Source organism: Typopeltis vanoorti, chromosome 10 (assembly GCF_054136105.1).
Source record: "Typopeltis vanoorti isolate ZY-2024b chromosome 10, IOZ_Tvanoo_1.0, whole genome shotgun sequence".
Classification (NCBI taxonomy): Eukaryota; Metazoa; Arthropoda; class Arachnida; order Uropygi; family Thelyphonidae; genus Typopeltis; species Typopeltis vanoorti.
The window spans coordinates 21,200,421-21,227,579 of record NC_143558.1 but is presented as its reverse complement, the minus strand read 5'-3'; the positions used below and the strand labels follow the sequence as shown (position 1 = coordinate 21,227,579).

General features: G+C 35.8%; 1 protein-coding gene across 1 annotated transcript in view; it reads right to left on the bottom strand.

The window, feature by feature from the left end:
* The window catches only part of LOC150102216 (leucine-rich PPR motif-containing protein, mitochondrial-like), a 394,112-nt gene that overhangs the window by 281,362 nt on the left and 85,591 nt on the right, over nucleotides 1-27,159 (bottom strand). Inside the window, exons 10-11 of the mRNA XM_090399109.1 lie at nucleotides 13,803-13,908; nucleotides 4,478-4,515 (exon numbers count right to left, since the gene is read on the bottom strand). Coding sequence (XP_090255235.1) covers nucleotides 4,478-4,515; nucleotides 13,803-13,908 — 144 coding nt within the window. The remainder of the gene's footprint in view (nucleotides 1-4,477; nucleotides 4,516-13,802; nucleotides 13,909-27,159) is intronic.

The window sequence follows — 27,159 nt, the reverse complement described above, 5'->3', positions numbered from 1 at the left end:
GCAATCCAGCTCCTATAATTCTATTGTAGCTACCAATTGATGATCAGTGGTGGAATGCTAGTTTTTAATACATCTAGTAGGTCCCCCCCCCCACTTTAATCCTGTAAATTCCCAGTAAATGTTCCCAGGGAACCAGGGCGAACAGCGATAAGTCAGCTACTGGAACAAATCTGAAAACAAACCCCAACTTAACATCACCAGAGTTAATGATTGGTACTATCAACGTAAGAAGCCTGAATGGCAAAGTAATGGAGCTAGCTGAAGAATTAAATAAGTACCAGATCGACATAATAGGGGTGACTGAAACAAAAAAGACAAAAACTGGTGAGATCTTTCTGAGCAATAAATACAAAATGTTATATTCAGGCAATGACAATCAAGGAAAAGAAGGAGTAGCCATAGTATTCAACACAAAATACGAGGCTAATCTTCTTGAATGGCAGTCAGTCTCAAGTAGAGTAATGTGGGCAAATATGAGAATGGGGAACTGGACAATGAGACTTATTTGTGCCTATAGTCCCACAGAAGGTTCTACTAAGGTAGAAGTGGAGGAATTTTTTGAGGCTTTAGAAAAAGCAACTGACACAATGAAAAAGGAAAAGTTGGTCCTTGTTGGGGATCTAAATAGCAGAGTAGAAAATTATTGTGAGACATAAAAAAATATTTAGGGAAAATTTGGAGAAAAGAGCAAAGCTAATAATAATGGCAAATATCTGTTGGATTTCTGCTCAGGACATGGACTGGTTATTACTAACACCATGTTCCAACTTAAAAATGTGCACAAATTCACATGGAGAGAAGAGGCTAGGAATAAGAAAAGTCTCATTGACTATGTTATTGTTGATAGTGATGTTTTCTCCCTGGTGCAGGACACCAGAGTGTACAGAGGATTTGAAATTGGAAGTGATCACTATTTAGTCTTGAGCAGGATAAAATTGAATTTCATATTGAAAAGAATAACATGTAAGAAAGTTTTAAAGCGAATAAAAGTTGAGCAGCTCTCAGATGTGAACTGTAGACTAAAATACACAAAGGTTATTTGAAGAAAAATGAAAGAGTTTGAGAACAGGAATCAAACCTTGGAGATTCAGTGGCAAACTCTGAAGAAAACATTGATTGATTCTGCCAGAGAGGCATGTGGTGAGGTTGTCTGCAAGGATAAAAAAATCAGAACTCCCTGGTGGACACAGGAAGTTAAAGAGGCAGTGAAGGAAAAGAAGAAAGCATATCAAAAGTTCTTGTCAAATAAGTCAGCTTGTGCTCTTAGAGAATATAGAGTCTGCAAGAATGCTAAACACTGTGCAAAACTAGCTAAACAAAAGTCATGGGAGGACTTTGGCAAGAATATAGAAAATAAATATCAAGAAGGTGGCAAAATATTCTGGAGGTTGTTCAAGAACCTTAGGAATGGAGGAAAGAGTGCTGTAAAAGGAGTTAGAGATGATAAAGGTGACATGAAAACTGGATAAAAAGATATCCTTGAAGTATGAAGTAATTAATTTGAAAATTTGCTAAATGAAACAAGCAGTGATGACAGCACAGTGGTAAAAAACACTGACCAGGCATGCAGTCAGGAATACACATCCATACTTGAAGTAGAAAAAGCCATCAAAGGCATGAAATGTGGAAAGGCAGCTGGAGTAGATGATTTTCGACCAGAAATGCTGAGCTGGTGGTATAAGAGTCTTACAGTGGCTGCACTGCATAGTTCAGAAAGCCTGGACAGAGGGACGAATTCCTGATGATTGGAGTAGAGCTCTCATAGTACCCATATATAAAAAGGGAAATAAAACTGAATGTGAAAATTACAGAGTTATTTCCCTACTGAGCGTTTCTGGCAAGATCTATGCAAGTATATTGAGAAACGGTTGAGAAGAATTGTGGAAGAACAGCTTGGTGAAGAACAAGCTGGATTCAGGCCAAATAGAGGCTGTCAGGATCAGATCTTCACTTTACGACAAATAGTCGAGAAATCATGGGAATATAACAGAGATCTGTATTTAAGTTTTTTCGATTTGGAAAAGGCATATGACTAGGTGCCAAGAGAGAAGCTATTCAATACGCTAAAGTTATATGGCATCGATGGGGCATTATATCAAGCAATACATAGTCTTTATTTGAGTTGTAAGTCAGCAGTTAGAATTGAAGGAAGTACAGGAAGATGGTTTAATGTTAAATCTGGTGTGAGACAAGGATGTACGTTATCCCCTCTGTTATTCATTATCTATATGGATCACATTATGAAGGAAAGTGGCATTAAACATGATATCAAAATTGGAGATGTTAATGTCAGCTCTTTGCTTTATGCGGATGATGTGATACTTCTAAATAAATCCGCTACAAGTCTGCAAGATTCTCTGACTAAATTGAATAGCTCTTGTAATAGATATGGTATGAAGGTCTGCAATAAAAAGACAAAGACAATGAAAATAGGCAGAATCATTGAAAATGTCAACTGTGTTGTGAATGGAGAACCTGTGGAACAAGTAAAACATTTCAGCTACTTACGCATGATTTTTACTGAAGATGGTAAATTAAATATAGAAATAGACAACAGAATCAGCAAAGCTGGTATGGTGGGAAGTCAATTGAATAAATTCATATGGAATAAGAGAGAAATTAGTCGGAACACTAAATTAGCTATATACAAGACAGTGTTCAAACCAGTTTTAACTTATGGATCTGAGAGCTTTATTAGAAGTAAAACACTTGACCAAAGACTAGAGACCACAGATATGAGAGTCCTGAGAAAGATTATAGGCGTGATCAGATGGCATCAATGGCAATATCATATTAAAAATGAGGATATTAGCAAAGAACTTGACACTGTCAGCATCCAGGAATGCGTTAGCAGAGCTAATCTCAGGTGGTATGGTCACTTAAACAGAATGGGCGAGGAAAGATTAGCAAAACAACTGTTCACTGCCAGGTTGGCAGCAAAATGACCCAGCGGAAGACCAAGATATAGGTGGATTGATACGGTACAAAGTGGCTTAGACGATAAAAATATAAGATCTGATAATGTTGGAGTCTTGACAAGTAACAGACTGATTTGGAGGAAAATTGTAGATAGGAAGTTAGTAATGATATAACATTTTCATGTAGTACTATCATATCCTGTACACCCCTTGTGGGTACATGGGAGGAATTTGATGATGAGGTAAGAATTCTGCAAAACCACTTAACTAAAACCTTAAGAAAAATATTTTAAAAGTACTTTTTCCCCCCAAGATTCTTAAGAGTAAGAAAAAATTGAGATGTTTAAAACTAAATAATTTTATATTATTTTACAGTGGTGTAAAGCCATAAAGCTATATTGAGAGAGTAAAACAAGAATAACAATGATGATACACAGAATCCTAGAAAAGAAAAGTAGTTAACTTTATATATTGGAATGAAAGAATAATACAAATCAAGATTAGTGCTTGGTTCACTGTTATTCAATCTGTACATTAATGATATTGCGAAGGATTTGACATGCGACATACAACTATTTGCTGATTATGCAAAGATAGTTAGGGTAATCAGGTGATGCAGTACTTGCTGATATCCAGTACTTGCAGAATGATTTGAATAGGCTGGAATTGTGGGCATGGGAAAATGGATGTCAGTAAATGTAAAGTCATGGACTTCGGCATGATTAGATATAAAATGTTGTATTATATTGGTGGGATTATGTCTTGAAGAAACTGATGTGGCTAAGGATATTGGAATGTTAATAGATAGGAAGTTGAAATTCAGGGGCCATGGGGCAAAGATTGCAAATACAACTTAAAAGATATTATTTGCAATGCTGAAATGAATGTTCACATGTAAAAATAAGGATGTTATTTTGCCTCTTTACAAGGCCTTGATAAGACCTCACTTGGACTATTGTGCGCAGGTCTGGTCTCCTGGTTTCCATTGTGATTCTGATAGATTGGAGAGAGAGAGAGAGAGAGAGTATACAAAGGAGTGTGTTAAAAATGATATCAGGATTGTGGAATACTGATTATGAAGACAGATTGAGAATTTGTAGACTGCAGACACTAGCAAACAGGAGAAAGAGTGGTGATATGATTGAGACTTACAAACTTCTGAAAGGGTCATACAGGATTTCAGTTGATGAAATTTTTCAATTTATGGAGGGTGGGGAAAGGACAAGCGGGCATCCTTGGAAGCTGAGAATGAATGCTACTAAGAAGGGGTGAGGATTAGATTTTTCTCTCATAGGGTGTTGCATGATTGGAATGGATTGCCACTGGATGTTGTGAGTGCAAGCAGTGTGAATGAATTCAAGAATAAGTATGATAGCTGGTGAGTGTAGCATATGGCCTCCCTCGATGAATTCCTGACTCCCTGGAGATCTCTTATATAATAATAATATTATTATTATTAATGTTGATGTCTGTATATACAAAATTTTAGAAGCTTATATATGTTTCTTAATCTTAAATAACAGCTACAAAACATTTTTTTAACACAGAAAACAGCTCACCTCATTATGCATTTGTTTTAAAAAAGCAACTGCATGATCTGAAAGATGATAAAAAATATTGACCATTAATGCTTCACATGCTATAAGCTTAAAGGAGAAAAATTCTTTAAATAGTTCATTATGTAATTTTACAGCAGTACAAATTAATGGAAATTATTAATCTTGCTACATCAAATTGTAAATGAAAATAAAAACATACATATTCATAAAATGAACTTTTTTTTAAAATAAAAAATTTGAATTATTTTATATAACAATTTAAACAATGGATATAAAGTATCATCATCAAATTTCTAATATATATATACCCTCAAGGAGTGTACAGGATATGACAGTACTACATGAAAACTTACATCATTATTAACCTCCTATCTACAATTTTCCTCCAAATCAGCCAAGGTAAGGTAGTTACAATCAACTAGAAGTTTCACACTATGGCATATTTAAAAGAACCAAAAGAATAGTTTGTTTTGGTAGACAGTTTCTTATAGTGAATTCTTTTTATATAGCAGTGTCATACTTTTTATTCACTTAAACTTTCTGGTAGTTAATTTATTCATTTAGTTACACAAACATGAGCAACGCATTATCTGACTAAAGCTAGAAAGAAACAACAAAATATATCACATTACTGTTATCAAATTCTTGATATGTAATTTCAATGGGTGAACAAGATAATGAAAAGTTAACATTATTCTTAACAACTAACTAGTCTGTTATCCATTCCAATCATGTTGAATATTATATTTTGATTATTTAATGCACTTCTAACTCAATCCACTTTGATTATGGTCTTCTTCTGAGTCTTTTCCTGGAATCATCAGACTTGTTTTGCTAACATTTCCTTTCCCATTCTGTTCAAAGAAAGACCATATCGCATAACATTAGCTCTGCTTATACATTCCTGAATGCTAACAATATCAAGTTTGTTCTTAATAACTTCATTTTTAATATGATTCTGCTACTGATGCCAACTGGTCATTCCCATAATTTTTTTCAGAATCCAGTATATGGTCAACTGATTCATTAAATTCAGCTCTCAGATCCATAAGTTAAAATTAGCTTGAACACTGTCATATATACTTCTACTTCAGTACTCTGACTAATTTCACTCTTACTTCATGTAAATTTATTCAGTTGACTTTGTACCAAACTGTTTTGTTTATTCTGTTATCTTTTCCACATTTAATTTGCCATGTTCACTATAAAAATTGTTCCTAAATAGCTGAACTTTTTTACTTGTTTTATAGAGGCTCCCAATTCAGGATGAAGTCATGCTTTCAATCTTCCACTTTGTCTTCTTACTGCTTATTTTCATACCAAATTTATTATAGCAGTTATTCAATTTAGCTATGGAATCCTATAGATCTATACTGGATTTCAAGAATATAACATCACTGCATAAAGTAAAGAGATGAGATTAATATCTCCAATTTTGGAAAGTGCCATTAAGCCTGGTATCATCTTGTCCATTTTTGAGTGTTACTTCTTGCAATATGACCTACCCATTACAATTAGGATCTTTTAATGGCTGTCATAATGTCCCTCACCCTAGTCTGAGCTCTGATGCAAGTATTGTGCTTTCTATCTAGAATAGTAATACCAAATAATGATCTTACCATTTTTCTCTGGGCAATCCTCAACTTGGTCAATTTTTGAGTTAAAGTCCATGTTTCACTTCCATATGTCATGACTAGACATATACAACTGTCAAATATTTTAAAGGCAGATTGGGATGTTTACTTTGAGTGCTTCACAGTGGTTTCCAAAGGCTATCCAACCAAGTTGAATTCTCCTCTACTGTGATCTGTTATCTGAGGTAAACATAGGAGATTACTATATCAATTTCTTGGTGATCCATTTGTACTGACTTTTTCTTTCGGTGATGCTATACATTAGTTTTGTTTTGTCTTTGTTTATATGTAATCCTTTCTTTTTACTTTTTGCATTTATTTCAGTGATCATTTGTTGAAGTTCTTCTGCAGTTTCCTAAAAGAACAATATCATCAGCAAATCATAGGTGATTTAGTTCTATCCCATTTATTGTAATTCTCTATTTTTCTAATCCAGGTTGCTCATCACACCTCCTAAAAAAGCCATCATCATCATCATCATCATCAAATTCCTGCCATGTACCCTCAAGGGGTGTACAGGATATGACAGTATTACATGAAAAAATTACATCATTACTAACTTCCTATCTACAATTTTCCTCCAAATCAGTCTGTTACTTGTCAAGACTCCAACATTATCAGATCTTATATTTCTATTGTCTAAGCCGAGGTTACCAAATCCTTAATTAACAGAACACATAACATTTGTGGTTTTCCTTCAAAACTAATGGAATTGAATGGCTACAGTCCTCTTCAAATTCAATGGATAATTGATTCCTACAATCTTACACTAAAGAATATCACAACAGAATGCAGAGTTCCTATCTCATATATTTCTGGTATCTCCAAACCTATAGGCACTTGAAGTTTCATCGCATATCCACATTTTCATATCGACAAAATTCTATTCTCCTACCATCTATAAAAAATAAGCTTTTGCCTATATCTGTAGCCTATGTTTATCAGATATCTTGTAAATGTAATCTAACATACTTTGAAACAGGTCATTCTGTTGAAAAAAAGAACTAGCAAACTTCATTACTACACTGAGTATCTTAAACCTCAAAAGTTTGGTCTTACACAACATAGCACTGATGATGCTTGCCTTCTCCATAGAAGCAATTTTAAATAGATATTAATGCATTTTCAAAGAAAGTTCTGAAACTCTTCTACACTGGAGTAATTTGAATCAGAATGATTGCATCTCTCTCTCTTCTCCAGTGTAGAAGCATGTAAATATCAGAAATGATTTTTTTTTTTTAAATATGTTCCTTCTAGCATGCATTAACTATTTCATTGTTTAATCAACTGTTATATTTACTTTGTACCTCTTTGAATTTACATATTTGTTCCCCACACTGATGATGTACTGTCAGTTTTGGTACAAAATATTAGTTTCATTAGTTTTTTTTATTATGTCTAATATCTCTTGATTGCAATGCCACTTAATATCATCCCTTAATATTATAAAAAAAGTCTGAAGTCATCAGCAGAAAAAGGAGGAACTTTATATCATGGGGGGGGGGGAGAGTTATTCCATATATGAATTAAAGGAGCATCACATCTAATACTAATTTTAAGTGTCATAAAATACAAAAGTTATGTGACATAAAAATACAGAAGTTATATGGGTTGGAAGAAAGACCATTTAATTAGCATGTCCCATTCAATACTATCTAAATAAGACATGGAGGCATATTCAGCTCTATTAAATTTATAGATTTAACATAGCAATGCTGACAACAGCATTTTGTTACCTGCATGATAATATTAATAGCCACATATGGGTCACATATCAATACTCAGATTTACCCAGTTCGTATATCACAACATAGTACATAACAGCAGAAGCAGTGTTTAATAGAATGGTAGTGACTAGTCATCACTAGAAAAGCACAAAGGTCAATATAAAACATAAGTACTTGTGAAAATCACTTTAAAAAAACTAAAAACAAAGGCACTGTAGTAAGGGTTAACATAGTAGATGTCGTTATCATTCCCAAATATTACTGACAAAATTAAATTAATAATACTAAATATCAGAAAAAAGTGAAAGACTTGGGGGGGGCAAACAAAAACCAAATTTTAGAGCTTGAGTGTCAAAATATGAGAAAATTATAAAAACTTGGTCAGGGATATGGTGAAGCTGTCTGATGGAAAAATACTAACATGCTGGACTCAAGAAGTTTAAAAGGCAGTCATGGAATGAACAAAAAATAAAGTGTTTCTGAAAAGTAACCAACATGCATCTTTATGGAATAAAAAGAAAAATATAAAAAAACTAAGTTTTCATAGGAAGTGGTTAAACAAGACATGAAAAGGTTGGATTATTGTTTATGACTATGCCAATGCAATTAAAACATGCAAAGAATATCATGATAAATATAAGGATGGCACCAAAATACAAAACATCTTTATAAATCAACAAAAATGAAAAAGATTATATAAAAACTGAAGCATGGATATTGTGAATAGGAGGAATAATTATTTCCAAAAGAATTAACTGAGTAAGATAACCTGTGACAGAACCCAGTAGAAAATATCCAAAAGGAATGCAGTAAGAAAAAGTCATAATAAATCTGAAATGTTGAAAGATAAGAGTAAAAAATATGGTAATGAAACAATTACAGGAACTCACTCACTATAATAGAAAAGTCTCCGCATCAGCATTGTTCTAAATGAAATTCCTACTATAATAAACTATTCCTCTGATATGCTATAGTGACAGTCCACCAAAAAAATACTGAACTTGGATACAGAAAGATAAAAATCTTACAGTGGTGACAATGATTTTAAGTAGACTTGGTCAGAATGTCAGCTGAGAGAGAGAGAGCCTCATCTCATTTTTATATAGAGTGAAATAAAACAGACTTATAAATTTCTGTACTGAGCATTCCAGGAAAGATTTTTTACTAACAGATTTGAAAAGTGTTAAGAAAAATTTCTAGACAAACTTGAAGATTTTTTTTTAATATATATTTATATAATGATCCCATACATGAGAGGTTGAGAGACCTAAAAGCACATCAGTGCCCATGAGTGGGATACAGATAAGGACTGCAAAAGAAGTTCATTTTTTTTTTGAAGAGCAACAGATTGTAGTCGTTTAGGAATACTTCAGAGGAAAGCTGTTCAAGAGGACAGAATAAAAAAAATGAAGATGAGAAGTTCGATGTGTTTGCAGCTTCACAGTAAAGGGATGCTGGGAAGCTGTCGCTCTTGTATTAACAGGTGCAACAGAAAATGGAGGAATGATAACTGCAAATTCAATAGAGCAGTGACCATGGAAGTACCTGCAAAATAGACAGTGCTGAAAAGGTGCATCTGTGAGATAGAGGTTGAAGTGAATCTGTAAGAGAGGGATCATCAATGAAGCTAACTGCTCACCTCCAGACAGCATCAAGAATTTTAAGGGAAGTTTTAAGTGCACTATCCGAAACATGTGAACAATATTCTAAACATGGGCAGATTTGGGATTTGTATATAGTTGTGAGTTGGATGGGTGTAAAATAGCCTCAAGAACAGGCATGGGCAACCTTTCCCAGTTCAGGGGCCAAATTATCATTCTGTCTCTGAGTCAAGGGCTGGACCAAATTATTAAATAAAATAAATTAATATTAAATGAATTAAAACAAGTTGCTACTTCGTATTTCATTTATTTATAATATAATGCTTTAGTATAAAGCTCTACATAAATTTTATAATATAATGAATGATATAACAATTTATTGTGAAGACTGGCCTTGTACTTCAACTACTAGACTATCAATATTGACGTTAATATTACTTAAGGATAATCACATAGAATTTTTGAGGTTATTGTCCATTATTCTTGTCCGAATTTTTGATTTATTGTATTTCAATCTCGGAAAAACTTTTCATATATGAAAAGGCAGCACATATATGTGCTGCCGAAAAGACAAATGATTTTTCTCTAGTCTTTGGTCAAGTGTTTTACTTCTGACCCAGCTCTCAGATACATAAGTTAAAACTGGTTTGAACACTGTCTTGTATACAGCTAATTTAGTGTTCCGACTAATTTCTCTCTTATTCCATATGAATTTATTCAATTGACTTCCCACCATACCAGCTTTGCTGATTCTGTTGTCTATTTCTATATTTAATTTACCATCTTCAGTAAAGATCGTGCCTAAGTAGCTGAAATGTTTTACTTGTTCCACAGGTTCTCCATTCACAACACAGTTGATATTTTCAATGATTCTGCCTATTTTCATTGTCTTTGTCTTTTTATTGCTGACCTTCATACCATATCTATTACAACAGCTATTCAATTTAGTCAGAGAATCTTGCAGACTTGTAGCGGATTTATTTAGAAGTATAACATCATCCGCATAAAGCGAAGAGCTGACATTAACACCTCCAATTTTGATATCATGTTTAATACCATTTTCCTTCCTAATGTGATCCATATAGATAATGAATAACAGAGGGGATAATGTACATCCTTGTCTCACACCAGATTTAACATTAAACCATCTTCCAGTACGTCCTTCAATTCTAATTACAGACTTACAACTCAAATAAAGACTAAGTATTGCTTGATATAATGCCCCATTGACACGATATAACTGAAGCGTATTGAATATCTTCTCTCTTGGCACCTTGTCATATGCTTTTTCCAGATCGACAAAGCTTGAATACATATCTTTGTTATATTCCCATGCTTTCTCAACTATTTGTCGTAAAGTGAAGATCTGATCCTGACAGCCTTTATTTGGCCTGAACACAGCATGTTCTTCACCAAGCTTTTCTTCAACAATTCTTTTCAACCGTTTCTCAAGTATACTTGCATAGATCTTGCCAGGAACACTCAATAGGGAAATACCTCTGTAATTCTCACATTCAGTTTTATTTCCCTTTTTATATATGGGTACTATTAGAGCTCTACTCCAATCATCAGGAATTTGTCCCTCTGTCCAAGCTTTCTGAACTATGCAGTGCAGCCACTGTAAGACTTTTATACCACCATACTTCAGCATTTCTGTCGAATATCATCTACTCCTGCTGCCTTTCCACATTTCAAGCCTTTGATGGCTTTTTCTACTTCAAGTATAGATATGTATTCCTGACTGCCTGCCTAGTGATTGTTTTTTTAGCACTGTGCTATCATCACTGCTTGTTTCATTTAGCAATTTTTCAAAGTAATTACTCCATACTTCAAGGATATCTTGAAGTATGGAGTAATTTTTCTCCTGTTTTCATGTCTCCTTTATCATCTCTAACTCCTTTTATAGCACTCTTTCCTCCATTTCTAAGCTTCTTCAACAACCTCCAGAATATCTTACTACCTTCTTGATATTTAATTTCTATATTCTTGTCAAAATCCTCCCATGACTTTTGTTTAGCTAGTTTTACACAGTGTTTCGCTTTCTTACATTTGTCTCTGTATTCTCTAAGAGCAAAAGCTGACTTATTTGCCAGGAACTTTTGATATGTGTTCTTCTTTTCCTTCACTGCCTCTTTAACTTCCTGTGTCCACCATGGAGTTCTGATTTTTCTATTCTTGCAGACAACCTCACCACATGCCTCTCTGGCTGAATCAATCAGGGTTTTCTTCAAGGCTTGCCACTGAATCTCCAAGGTTTGGTTCCTGTTCTCAAACTCTTTCATTTTTTCTTCGATAATCTTTGTGTATTTTAGTCTATAGTTCACATCTGAGAGCTGCTCAACTTTTATTCGCTTTAAAACTTTCTGTCATGTTATTCTTTTCAATATGATATTCAATTTTATCCTGTTCAAGACTAAATAGTGATCGCTTCCAATTTCAAATCCTTTGTACAATCTGGTGTACTGCACCAGGGAGAAGACATCACTATCAACAATAACATAGTCAATGAGACTTTTCTTATTCCTAGCTTCTTCTCTCAATGTGAATTAGTGCACATTTTTATGTTGGAACATGGTGTTAGTAATAACCAATCCATGTCCTGAGCAGAAATCCAACAGGTATTTGCCATTATTATTAGCTTTGCTCTTTTCTCCAAATTTTCCCAAAATATTTTTCTATGTCTCATAATCATTGCCTACTCTGCTATTTAGATCCCCAACAAGGACCAACTTTTCCTTTTTCATTGTGTCAGTTGCTTTCTCTAAAGACTCAAAAAATTCCTCCACTTGTACCTTGGTAGAACCTTCTGTGGTACCATAGGCAAAAATAAATCTCATTGTCCAATTCTCCATTCTAATATTAGCCCACATCACTCTACTTGAGACTGCCTGCCATTCAAGATTAGCCTCGTATTCAGTGTTGAATACTATGGCTACTTCTTCTTTTCCTTAATTGTCATTGACTGAATATAACATTTTGTATTTATTACTCAGAAAGATCTCGCCAGTTTTTGCTTTTTTTTGTTTGTCATCCCTATTATGTCGATCTGGTACTTATCCAGTTCCTCAGCTAGCTCCATTTCTTTGCCATTCAACCTTCTTATGTTAGTAGTACCAATCTTTAACTTTGGTGATGTTGAGTTGGGGTGAGTTTTCAGATTTGTTCCAGTAGCTGACTTTTTGCTGTTCGCCCGGTATCCCTGGCGAAAACAATGGAGGCCTTGTTCAAACGGGCGACGCCCCCAGCCAGCATGAAATTTTGTCATGTTGTACCATCATTTTGTATATTGGTTTAAGCCAATAAGAATACAATTTGGTCAGCTAAATCCGAAATTGCCAGCCCATCCTCGTTTGTTCAGTATCTAGGTGGATACCTAACAGGGTGCACCATGAGAAGTTGAGGATTGGACATTAGGTCAGAAGCCTTGGTTGGTTCTCCATATTCCTTTAAAGGCTATTTGGAGGTCTCCTCTCAGTTATACAGCTTTGACCCTTAAGCATCCCAGACAAAATTTTTACTTATAATTATCTATCTATCTATCTACACATATATATATACATATCCTACTTAAGTTATATGGCAGCAACTAAAACTGGAGCTTGTAAAAGAAGCTTATTTAATATTCAATCAGGCAGAAAGCAAAGCAGCATGCTACATCTGTTATTTATATATTTATATATAGATTGCATCATTAAAAATAATTTATTATGTTGAAATAATGCAATCTATAGAAAAATAAAAAAAAATTTAATTTTTTTAATGTTTCTATAGTGTCAAATTTTAAAAAATTTATAAAAGTGATATTAATAAAAATAAATGACCTGTTGCAAAAATTCAAAATAGAACAAATCTACTATTGGGTTTAACAAATCACAGATTCTCAATGATAAACCTAGAATAAGATAAATAGTTTACTTATTAAAGCAATTTTTAGTTAAAGAGGACAAATAAGATGAAGAAAGAGATAACGAAGTTGAATAAAATCATGGAACAAGACGAAAATCACCCAAACACTAGCGAAACACTACTCAAACCATTTTTAATGAGAGTTTAGAAAGTGAGATTAGAAATAATAGCTGATGGAAGATCAGAAATCATAGATATGAGTTGTAAAGAAAATTAAGGAAGTGAACAGATGGCATTATCAATACAGACATAATAAAAATTCTATTAGAAAGGAATGTGATATTATTAGCATTCAGTAATGTATAAATACAACTAACATAAAGATGATTAGTCATTTAAACAAAACGGAGAAGAATGATGAGCAAAGCAAATGTCTAAAGAAAACATATAGGTTTTTTTTTGGGGGGGGGGGGGATCAATAGAATGCAATAGAAATGTAAAAAAAAAAAAGAGTTACCTATCTTATGATGCAAAAGAGCTATTGCAGCTGCTTTTTGAAGAGCCATATCATTTAGTTGATTCTTCTTCATATCTTCACAAATACTCAGGATTTGTTCTACAGGCTATAAAAAATAATGTAAATAAATAATAAAATAATACTCAATGCAAAGTGATATATTTAAAAATATATCACTATATATCTCTGAATTCTATTAGAATTCTGCTATATTTATCCTTAATTCATAATAGCACAGAAAGCCATGCTTATAAAGTTGGCATAAGGAAACAAGGGTCTAGCACAATCATTATTCTAAAAAAATATTAATGAATCCAATTCACAAATTTAGTAATCTCACTATTGCATTTTCTCCTAATATTTTAATTTTGAATTTTGTGTCTGTCTTCCAAAGAACACAGCATTAATTTTGATAAAAATTTTAAAAATCAAGATTTTCTTCAGAATTTTTTGAATTTTTTCAGAATGTCACAATTTTCTGTAATTTTTAACACTTTGAATATGGTCTATTCTGCAGAACAATTTAAAGAGAAAAGAAAACAATACAGGAATTAATTCAAGAAGTCAAGTAAATTAGTATGGCTTGAAGAAAAATATATCAAATCTGAAATCAAGTAATCTTCCACTTTCTCAATCTCACAAGATGATATTGTTGCATCCCCCTTTCTTCAATTCTATTAATATATATACTATATGTTGGGTCCTTACTAAGGAGTCATGTGGTACCTCTAAAACACAAAGGAATTGCCTCAGAGTCGAGCCAAAACCACCGTGGCAAAGACTTTGAAATCTCACTTCTCTTAAAGCATTAGGAATATTTATATTTTTATGCTGCGCCACCTAAGCTATCGTCCGCGCAGTTAGCCTAGGCTTTGCGCTTCACAACCATATGCCTGGGGAAGGAGTGTCCTAGGTTCGATTCCCGTCAGAGACGTGAAGAGCTGAAGGATCTTCCTCAGCCATAGCCAAGTTAGTCGGTCTTGGGCGTGGGCAGTAGGGTTTTTCTGCCAGCTTATCTGGTGTTTTTCATCCCGCAAGCAGGCAAACCGGCCCCGTGAACACACAGGGATACAGCCAAGAATACCTTGAGGCATAGGAGTGACCATTCTATCCTCGTATTTCGGTTACGAAATCCAAGCATGCTTGGAAAGTTGTGGGCCTTAAAGGCCTGTTAAAGCCATTGGGATAGACCTAAGCTATTAGATTAAGTTAAACATGTCTTAAGAAGTGATCTCAAAGGTGTACTATAATGACTACTGATTTGCAATCGTGACCTATAACATAATCTATTTTCTCCTGCTTAGATTCGTATCTTTATGCAAGTGGTGCATCGGATTCTAATACTCAGACTCTCGGATTAAAGATAGCAAAGGTTTATTTGACACATTAATACAATTTACAATACAGAGAAACTCAATCCACAATGTTAATCAGAGAAAATTATAGGTATCCTTATTAAATAAGGATATCAAGAAGCAACATCAATATGTTATTTCACAAACTGACAAAACTTGACTGCAATATTCACATTAATCTTCATATCATATCACATACACATTAGTTTAACCGTGTATGAGTTACCTCACTATGCGTTCTAATATTAAGGTGCTACAGTCCTGACTTAATTATATGAAAGTCCTCAATCTTCAATTTCCCTTAATCTCATTTATAACATCTTAATTTTCTTATACACATTATACAGAGAAAGAATTTTCAATGTTACTGTATACACTGGTTCTTCATACTTGTTCCTTCAACTTCTGACTGCCATTCTCTGATTGATCTCCCTTCCAATTCATTTAGTCGGTGCTATGGCATGGATTTCTTCAGTCAAAGACAAGTCCACATGATCCCAGCATAACTAGCCCACTCCAGATATAACGATGGCATAAGGCGATTCTGCTTCTGTGAGGGCTGTTGCCTAGAAGCTAAGCTCTTTGATTGGATTGCCCATCAGTCGAACGGAGATGTGTTCTTTCATCGTACGATTAGGAATGCGTGATCCTTCCAACTCGTAAGAGGCATATCCTATTACTGCCCTCAGGATTCCTAACAGAACTCTTCGGTGATCCTTCGCCTGAGCACTCCTGGACAGAGACACTCCTCCGTGCAACCGTCTACCCACCAGAATACACGAGACTACCAGCCAAGAGAGAAGAGGAAAAAAAAGCCATGTGTGTGAGGTTCCTAACCCTTTTATATCATCTCCCCTATCGGCAATCACCATAACTTATGTAGCTCACCCAACGTGTATAATTTCTCCGACGTGGGTCTCGTTTCGTATTGTTTGTTTTTTCTGACACCACTTCGCTTCTGCATGTACCGTGGGCGAGCGACTGCCTGGGGGGAAACCTTTCCTTCCGTTGGTGTGCCCGCACACATTGAACTTTTGCTCACAGCAGCTTAATGCAAGTCATACTACAAAACATTGTATTATCAATTCTAACAAAATATTAATTTATAACATATCACTGGCATTATACAATCAAGTAAGTATTCCTTCCTTGAAATATTCACAATATTTTTTCTTTATAATAATGTAATCTATATTTTTCCAGTTGCCTACAGCACATACCTAGAAGCAAGCAGGTTTTTCCTGTTAAACGATGATAAAGTTAGAATTCTTAGGAATCTCAATTTATCAAAGTTTAACAATATAGTATCAGAAAACCTTATGTCCTAACCATTTCACAACTGACCTTCCTAGACACTGAACATACCAGACTTTTATAAAAAAATAATTATATTTTTGTCTGTTCACTGTGCAATAGTAGTAACATCAGGAGCAAGTAATCAATTAATCTCATACCAGAGGTATCTAAGATGTATCTATCAATCTGTTGCAAATGACATTAGATTGAAGACTGCGATCCTTCTATCTTCTTCTCATCCTGCTAAAAGAACATCAATTCCTCATAAAAAAAAGAGCTCTTTCAAATTTAAAGAACAACAAAGATATATAATAATTAAGGCTGATAAAGGCAATTCAACTGTTATCATAAATACAAGTGATTATATGTCCAAAATTTCATTTTTACTCTCCGATACCTCTCTTAACACTCCATTAGATTATGACCTCATTTTGACAAAAATCATGAAGAAACCAACAACCTTTTACGCAACATGACCACATTGGCCTATGTCTTAAAAAAAGGTTGAAATCTATGCACCCCTTAACTCCATGATTATATGGAATGCTCAAGATACACAAAACTAATATTCCTTTTATTATTATAGTCTAACCAAGTGAAAAATAAACTTCCAACATCTTTCTCTAAATCCAGAGTAATTCAATAATACGGTGGTACACCTGTTGGCAACTCCTGTAGGTAAATATGACCTCTCCTATTACTTCAGCCTTAGTATCTCCACATTTGGGTCTGCCTCCCACTGACAAGACCTCAATAAAGGTCGAAACTGGTCTGGGTAGTGGCCCTTCCCTTAATGCATAGCAGTATACATGTCCGCAAGGAGATGTGCTTTGCATTATGGGAGATACTGAGACAAGGAGTGATGAGAGCTTGGTCTGCTTTTGCTTGGAGTTTCCTGGTGTTGCACTACCTTACCTCAGTCCTGAAGATATTTTCAGGCACAAACTTTGTTTGCTTACACTTCGATAAAGGATTAAACTAAATTTATTATAGTCTAACCAAGTGAAAAATAAACTTCCAACATCTTTCTCTAAATCCAGAGTAATTCAATAATACGGTGGTACACCTGTTGGCAACTCCTATAGGTAAATATGACCTCTCTTATTGCTTCTGCCTTAGTATCTCCACGTTTGGGTCTGCCTCCCACTGACAAGACCTCAATAAAGGTTGAAACCGATCTGGGTAGTGGCCCTTCCCTTAATGCATAGCAGTATACATGTCTGCAAGGAGATGTGTTTTGCATTATGGGAGATACTGAGACAAGGAGTGATGAGAGCTTGGTCCACCTTTGCTCAGAGTTGCCTGGTGTTGCACTACCTTACCTCAGTCCTGAAGATATTTTCAAGATTTAAAGATATTTTCCTGAAGATATTTTCAGGACCGCAAACTTTGTTTGCTTACGCTTGAATAAAGGATTAAACTATTTTTATTATAATATTCCTCTTCAGCCTATGTATTAGTTTGCTTACTAATTTGTTATCAAAACATCTGGCTAATCTTGTCAAGGAGCACATCAGACATATGGACTACATCAAAAACTCGCAAATATGTGTAGAAAAACTAGGAAAAATTGCTATCTTATCAATGGACATTCTAGCTAGTCCAGATATTGTATCTTTGTTCACCGATGTTCCTGTGGAAAGTTATGGCACTTGTAGATGATTTGTTCCTTCCTGACATCTCTCATCTATTTAGACATTGTCTCAACTCAGATTATTTCTGATGGAATGAGAAAATCTACAAACAACTATCTGGCCTTGCAATGGGAAGCCCTCTATCTTCTCATATCCCCTCTATCTCCTGCTGACATATCCATGGAAAACTTTAAAGATTTCCTGCTATCTACAAATCCCAAACCATCCCTTTGGTGGTTTGGGATTTGTCCCTTTGGTGGTCCCTATGGAGATACATAGATAACATATAATCTGGAAACAGTGTGGCTGAGTTACATGATTTTCTTTCAACTATTAACCCCTTCCATCATAAAATTAAATTCACTTTAGAACTTGAAGAGGAAGGAAAATTACCTTTCCTAGATGTTTTAATTTACAAAAAAAGCACAAGGAGGTCTCTCTCTCTTAGCATATACCGTAAGCCCACTCATACAGGTCATCACTTACATTTCTCTTCATTGTACTGTATATTGCAAAAATTAGGTATTATACATATGCTGGAAAAAAGGGGATGATCTCTAATACAGGAGATGAAGAAGAATTACATTCTCTTCTCCAACTATTCACAATAGATTCCTGACATTTGCTACAGAACCTTAGTTTCCATCCCTGATATTGGTAGACTTTATCTCAAAATTGCCAATCTTCTGAAATCTCATGACATAAGAGTGACTTTCAAGCCCATTGAGATTATATGAACTCTGTTACATTCACCTAAGGACCATAAAATATCCCTTTCAACAAATATTCTGGAGTTTATAATATTCCATGTTCTTGTGCCTTTGTTTACATAATGCAAAACATCTAGAAGAATTAGACACACAAAAAGTGCATATTGGAGACATTAATAACACAGAAAAGACAGCTCAGGTCTAGCTTTCCACTTCTCCCCACACTCACCACAATACTGAATGGGACAAGAGCTCCATGCCTTACATAGAAGACAACTTCAGCAACTGCAACATCAAAGAGTCTACGATGGTTATCCACTCACAAGGCACACTCAACAGAAACCAGGAAATGATTTTATATAATATTTGGAAGTCACTTATAGATCTTTCCACATGTCAGATTTGAACTTTTCTGCCAACCAGCATGCATAGCTATTGAATAATGACTGACATACACCAGCTTCTATGTTCCACGTGTTTCTATCTTTCTTACTTTTAATGGTTCTTACATGTTTAGTTTTAGTTATGTAATGGATCATGTGTTTATTTATTTTTTTGTTCTTCCAAAACCAAAAGAAGCCACTAACATGTACCAAAACTAGTCAGTTTAAATATCTTTATTATCATGACCTATTAAACCAGTGTCAGTTATCATTTGTCACATTTGTTTTTGGTCAAAAAATCTACATACTCAATATAATAGTTTTTTTTTTTTTAATAAGTAATCTATGTATATAAAAGCAGATATAAAAAAATAATAATAATAAAATAAAAAATATATCCAAACAATAGTCTGTCTTAAAAAGAAGAAACATTAAGTCTTATGAACTCAAGGAGATATACAAATGTCCAAATTATGCTTTTACAATCTACCATGCTTTACACAAGATGGATTACACAGCCTTTGAAACAAAAAAGAAGACGCTTTGACTAACTGAGCCACCACTTTTCAGGAAATGTGTATAATATATACATACAAATACACATAAGGAGTGAAAAAAAAAAAAAAAAGAAAGAAAGAAAGAAAATGTGTAACCCCTCCCCTCATATGCATGTATAGTAATAAATTGCTGTAAAAAGAAAATCAGCAGAACTAGAGAGAGAGAGAGGGAGGGAGAGAGACGAAGTTGAACGAGTGGGTGGTAGTGGTTGGCCGCTCCATACAAATTAATGGTTTTAGAGGAAAGTAGAACTGCAAAATAAGATGGAGAAATGAAGATGAGCTCAAAATTTGGGATTGACAACCAAACTGAATTCTATATTAGCTGAAAAAAAAACGTATACGTTATGATAGCAAATAATCAGATATACCAGCTGGTGTGTTTTTTGTTGTGTTACATAAGACCACACTCTTTTCATTAGGGCACCAGAGAAAACAGTGAAAAGTCAGCTGATAGAAGATCCCAAAAATGAAACTAGCAGAAGAATTACAGAAACCCCAATACAGCTGATAGACTGAGGAGACCAAAACAGATGAGATGTTTCTAAAAGATGCAATTCATATACAAGGAATCAGAGTTATACATTCAAAAATATGAAGATAAATGTCAATGGAAGCCAATTTCAAAATAGGAAACGGGACAATAAGATTAATCAGTGCCCATGGGAGAAATCATGGGAAGTGTTTTAGAATTCCATACATAAACTGACGTGTTTGTGGAAATAAAAACAGAAGCTAAAACTTACATGAAATTGAATTTACTAGATGTAAAATTTTTGCCTTCATATCTAAAGAATCTTCAAGACATCTAAAACAATTACCTCAGCAACAAGTTAAATGCATTAACAAGATTATATTTTGTTAACTGTTATTAATTTATTTAGCGTATGGCTCACACATGAAACGTTACATTACGTTAATCCTTAATATATATATATGGACATAGTAATAGACGTATATACAATAATAAGACGTAATACAGTCATAAAAGAGACACTCAAGAATAGGCTACAACCGAATGTCTAGGTTGATTATCCAGTCGACTGCACTTGGTGTAGCATGGATGAAGTCTGACAGGTTTCCGCTGTATGCACGTAGGACACATTCTGCTATAATATGATTAATTGTCTGGTGGGGGTGATCCACAGTCGCACCTGGGTGAGGCAATCATGTCCCATTTGTAAAGGTGGTCTGCACATCTGCCATGGTTGGTGCGGATGCGGTTTTCCAAGGTAAGTCAACCACTATCAGACCAAGTTTTCCGAGGTAGGTCAAAACCAGATGGTATCTGTGTTGGGTCCACTAATTCATGGAGGATCCCTGTTGAACTGTTACACCAGGACTCTTTTCACTTCTCCTTCATGTTGAAACTTATTTCTGCAAGATTTTTTGCTGTTAAGATTGGAGGGTGCCTTGACTTTAGCCTATTTATTTCTAGGGGTGGAATGTCTTAATTATTTGGAAGATTTTGGATTTGCATGATTTTGCAGTATTCATGTAGAAGAAAGTTGGATCTGCAGATGTGTGGAGGCGGGATGTTGCTTAGCACTGGGAGCCAGTAGGTTGGGGTTGATTTTACAGTTCCAGAAATAAGGCACATAGTGGTGTTAAGCTGGGCATCAACCAAATACACATACGGGTGAGCAGTATTCAGCTGTAGAGTAAACGAGGCCAAGAGCAGTGCAGCGAAGTATTGTTGCTGAGGCACCCCAAGTTGTTCCACATAGTTTTTGCATTATATTGTTTCTTGTTTTTAGCTTGGATGCTGTGTTAATGAGATGTGGTTTAAAAGACAGTGTTCTGTCTAGAGTGACGCCCAGATATTTCAGGAATCTGTTGTAGTGTAGCACTTTGTGGTTGAAGTAGACGAGTTCTTTGTTAGCCTGGTTATTGTTCAGGTGGAAGCATGAAACTTGTGTTTTGCTAGGATTTGGGCATAATCTCCATTTGCTGAAGTTCATCTAGGACCGAAAAGGTCGTTTGTTAGTGTATCTTCCATTGTAGTAAAATTGGTGTGTCTGCTGGCTAGAGCAATGTCATCAGCATAGCAAAACTTCTTAGAGACTGTATGAGGCATATCTGCGATGTATAAGTTAAAAAGGAGGGGAGCCAGAACTGACCCTTGTGGTAATCCATTATCCAGTGTTCTTTGTTTACTTTTGTTCTCATCCATACACACTTGGAACAGGCAGTTGCTTAGCATGTCAGCAATTAGTTTTGCTATTGTTTTGCATGGGACTGCACGGAGCTACTTGCAGACTGTGCCATGCCTCCAGACTGTGTCATAAGCTGCAGTAAGATCTACAAAAGCTACAGCTGTTTTCTGGCATTGTTGGTAGCCTGCCTCTATATGTGTGTGGTGAGTGATAGAACCTGATCACAACAGCTTCGTTTATATCTGAATCCGGCCTGTTCCACTGGGACTTGTTCTATTATCTTAGGGGCAATTCTATTAAGGATGAGCCTTTCTAGGTGCTAAGCAAGGCAATTGGTCGGTAGTTTTCTGGTTTGTTGTTGGTTTTTTCCTGGTTGGAAAAACAAAGAGACACAGGGACCGAAGAATACAAGAGATTACATAGAAAAATCAGAAGAGCCATCAAGCAGGATAAGGAAAAGTTCTATACTAATAAATGTGAAGAAATAGAGTTCCAGATGAGAAGGCATAATTATAAAAGGATGTTTTATTTAGTTCGTGACTTAAAGCACAAGTTCAAGCCTAAATTGAATGTCATCAAAGACAGGAATGGATCATTACTAACAGAAGAGTTGGAAATCAAAAAACAGATGGAAAGAATACTGTGGGGAACTGTACAGCAGAGTGGATAAAGAAAATGCGGAGTCCTCCCACCAAGAAAATTTTGATTTGGAACCTCCTCCACTTAGGCATGAAGTTGAAAGAGCAGTTAAGCAGCTCAACAGCAATAAGGCCCCAGGTGCAGATGAAATCCCAGCAGAGTTAATTAAGGCCACAGGAGATGAAGGGATAAGAGTGTTTCATAGATTGATTACAAGGATATGGGAGACAGGATCATGGCCTAGAGACTGGAAGAAGTCAGTTTTCATACCACTACACAAGAAAGATGATATGAAGGCATGCAAGAATTATAGAACTACAGGGTGTTCGGGATAAATTTGACAGTTTCGTAAGGAAAAAGAAAATCTTCTTTGTATCTATTAAATTTAATGAATTGACAAAAAAACATTACAGGCAGAGTTAATTACAATACTATCAACAAGATTTACTCAAAATAACCACCATTAGCATCGATCACAGCTTCAATTCTGCTTCGGAACCTCGAACAAGCTGATGCTACAGTCTCCCTGGGAAGGGCCGCAAAAACTGTTTTAATTTTATCCATTAACTGGGCTTTTGTATTACTGGAAGTGCGATTGGTGTCTTTTTCAACTGCGCCCCATACAAAATAATCCATGGGGTTAAGGTCTGGGGAGTTTGGAGGCCAAACATTTGGACTGGTGAAGTCGTAGAAATTTTCAGACAACCATTTTTGACTTTTCCCAGAGGTGTGGCAAGGGGCCGAATCCTGCTGCCATACATACGGCCTACCATTGGCTACCCTTGTTATCCAGGGCTTGACTACAGTTAGCAACTCCACGAACAAAGCCCGAATTCCAATGCCAGGGTTCTTCAACACCTGTTCCTGCAGATTTGCGAGGAATTCTGCTGTACGAACGCAATCAGATCGTCTGCTAGGGATCTTTCTTCTTGCTACATCCTCGTAGTCACCATTGCAAGTTTCTAGTTCATGCCTGATTGTTTTTACTGTATTCAGGGAGCATTGGGCAGCAGTCGTAATATCCTTATTTTGATGGCGGGCACGAATCATCATGATACAAGTTATTCTCTTCCATGATTCAGGTGGGTTCCAGCTATCCATCCTTTCTGACATCTTGTATATGAATGAAGAAGGGTCCAAACTTTTAAATGAAGAGAAGTGTGTGTTAATACATGTAACTTACGGAAAAATATAATTAATTATAAATATGTCAAATTTATCCCGAACACCCTGTATTAGTTTGATATCTTGTGCAAGCAAAATTTTATTAAAGATCATGCTAAATAGGATTGAGGCCAAAGTTGAGGCAGAGATGCCCGAGGAACAAGCAGGTTTTAGGAAAGGTAGCGGCACCAGAGATCAGATCCTTTGCCTTAGACAGATCATAGAAAAATATAAAGAATTCAGACTCCCTCTGGTAATGTGTTTCTTAGACTACTCTAAAGCTTTTGACTGTGTTGAGCATGTGAAACTGTGGGAAGTCAGTTAATCCAACAGGTGTTGGATTAACTGACTGGATTCAAGTTGGAAAAGGAGTTAGACAAGGATGTTTACTTTCTCCTCACTTGTTTAGTATATATGCAGAGGACATCATGCGTGAAGCATTGGATGAGTTCAGGACAGGAATTACAATAGGAGGTAGATTGATCAGTAATCTTAGGTACGCTGATGATACAGTACTCCTTTGTAATGACATGGAAAAACTAGGACTAATTCTTGATAAAGTTAACAAGATCAGTAATAACAGAGGACTTCAACTCAATTCTAGCAAGACAAAGATCATGGTTCTCAAAGGAAAAACAAACAGAGAAGCTCCTGAGAAACAAATGTATCTTAATAGAGAAAGAATTGAGGAAGTCAGCAAGTTTGAGTACCTGGGATCCATTATTAATGTGAAGAATTGCTGTTCAGAAGATGTCAGAAAAAGGTTAGGAATGGCTAAAACAACAGTCAGAGACCTGTCTAAAATCTGGAAGGATGGATCTATCTCCATGGGAACAAAGTTGAGGATTTTGGATGCAGTTGTTTTTCCAACAGCGACTTATGGATGCGAGAGTTGGAACCTAAAGAAGTCAGATAAGAAACGGATATCTGCTTTTGAGATGTGGTGTTACAGAAGGCTGTTGAGGATATCATACACTGAAAGGCGTACAAATGAATGAGTGTTAGAAAAGATTAGTAGAACTTTACGGCTCCTTAAGGATATTGACAGAAGAAAATTAAAATATTTTGGACACGTAGAAAGGATGGAAGGACTTCTCAGAACAGTAATAGAAGGTAAAGTTCCTGGAAAAAGAGGCAGGGGTAGACCATCAATGAGATGGATGGATGGCGTGTGTGGAGTGACTGATCTTCAGAGAGTTGAGGCTGCCAGAAGGGCAAACAACAGGACTACATGACAAGGCCTAGTGTGGAACATCATCGAGCATCGGAGTGACCATACGGCGTCTGTAGATGCCCAGTGAACACAGACATAAACTCTTTTGGAAGTCTACCAGTCTGGAGGATGTCAGAGAAAAAGCAAGCCAATCACTGTCGAGCTTTTTGGCCTGTCTTCAACAGGAAATCAGGATGAATTCCATTGAAACCTGGAGCCTTGCCTGGTTTCATATCCATTAGAGCAGTGTTAATATCTTCAAGAGTGAATGGCCATGAATATAGAGGGTCTGATGGTCTGTTATTTTTCAAATATGTAAGCTCTCTTTTTATTTGAAGAGTGTGTTGTTTGTCCTTGGTGGTATATCTTGACGTGTTGACAATATGTGATGCATATTGGTTAGGAGAAATAGCTGATTGTTTCCAGACAGTCAGGGTGCCACTACCTAGTTTTCTTAGAAGGCTCCACACTTTTCTACTGGAGTGTGCCGAAAATAGAGTCTTTCTACTGTGTCAGTCCATTTCTTCTGTCGGTTGGTGTCAAGGCTGTGAATGAGTTCATCTGTAATGTCAGGATCGCCACACTCTAGATATTCTTGATACACTTTATTACTATCATCATCATCCCATCCAGGGATATAATCCTTCCAGAAGCCTCTTTGTATGGTCTTCTTACCTACAGCTAAGACAGCTCCTGCGAATCTCTTGTAATTACTGCTTGTTGGAGGGATCCAACGGACATATTTGTCAAGACAGGCAGCAAATGTATCCCTTTCTGGAAGTTCCAACAGGGATGTTGGATGGATCTGACAAGGGGTACCTGCAGACCTATCTCTAAAATAATTGGTCTATGTTGGCTTCAGGGAAAGTTGGAGAGAACTCTTCTCGATGTAGGTAACGGTCGTCCACTGTTGTCTTGAGTGACGAAGCAGAGGCCGGGGTTGTACTCCCTGTTCCAAGCTGCTGACCTGAAGGAAGATCTATCTTTTGGATCGAAAATTAGGTGCATGTTGTGAATTTCTGCCCATTCAGTCAAAGTCTCTCCGCATTCATTGTTGGAAACATATTTTCATAGCGTGTGGTGGCTGTTAAAGTCACCTATATGCATCGCAGGGTGGTTGTACACTAGTAGAACTTGTGGAGGCCACAAGAGGGCAGGGGTTTATACACGTTGGTAATGGTTATGTTCCCTATCATAGTTGTTATCAGATGCATGCCGCCGACAATGCTGGTTGTAACGAGGTGGGAATCTTCTAGGGTATTACGTACATAGGTGGCAAGACCATGTGCATGATGGCAAGTGGCTCCAATGATAATGTAACCAGGAATTCGGCCCCTGCGGCGGAGCTGATCCTCATCCTTACAGTGAGTCTCTTGAATAAGAACAACGTCGACATTGTTGTCATCTGTTAACTGTAATAAGTAATAAGAAGTTAGAAGCTAAAAAAAAGTCCTTGGCCTTGTTAATTATAGAAAGCAATTCCCTTAAGAACTCCATCTCAATTGTGTTATCCGCTGAGTTTTTAAATATAGTTTAACATATATCTCCTTCAGATTCCAACAAGTGAGTTTTCAACTACTCACAGCTATCTCAAACAGAAATTCAGTTTACTAGTCAGTCACTCTGTGACCTCATTTAGTAATAATACGAACAATCAGAATCAATTAATTAGAAATTTATCAAGATGTCCTCTTACTCATGATTAGATTACAGATCAGTATTACCCAAAGGTCAAATCAGTATTACCCAAAGTATGCAGGTTCTCCAAGAAAATTGCCTATTATGGATTTTTTTTTTTTCATCATATAGACAGAGGCTTGTGTTCAGTTCTTTCTGAGACTGCCAACAAAGTCTGCTTTCAAATTGCTATGATTCTCTTAAAAGCAAACCTACCACCTTCTAACCTTATGCCTTCAGAAACAACAATCTTATTATTACCAGAATTGACAAGGGCAAAACAGTAGTTACACAAGATAGGAGATAATAGTTTAGAAAGATTGCCTTCATACTCCATGATTTTTCCACTTATTGTCCTACTACCACAGCAGGCAACTGGTACAATTTATCAGCTCTGAAGAGAATCAACTCGAAACTGCTGTCAGGCCAGTGAAATCTTTACAAATGCACTAATAAAAGGCGAATATACAGATGCCTGGGTTGCTTGTGTCTTTTAAGTAGTGCAAGTTAAGGCAACTCCAATGCCAAGGATTGTATTCTGGTAAGCTCTCTGGTCAAAATCTTGAAACTTTC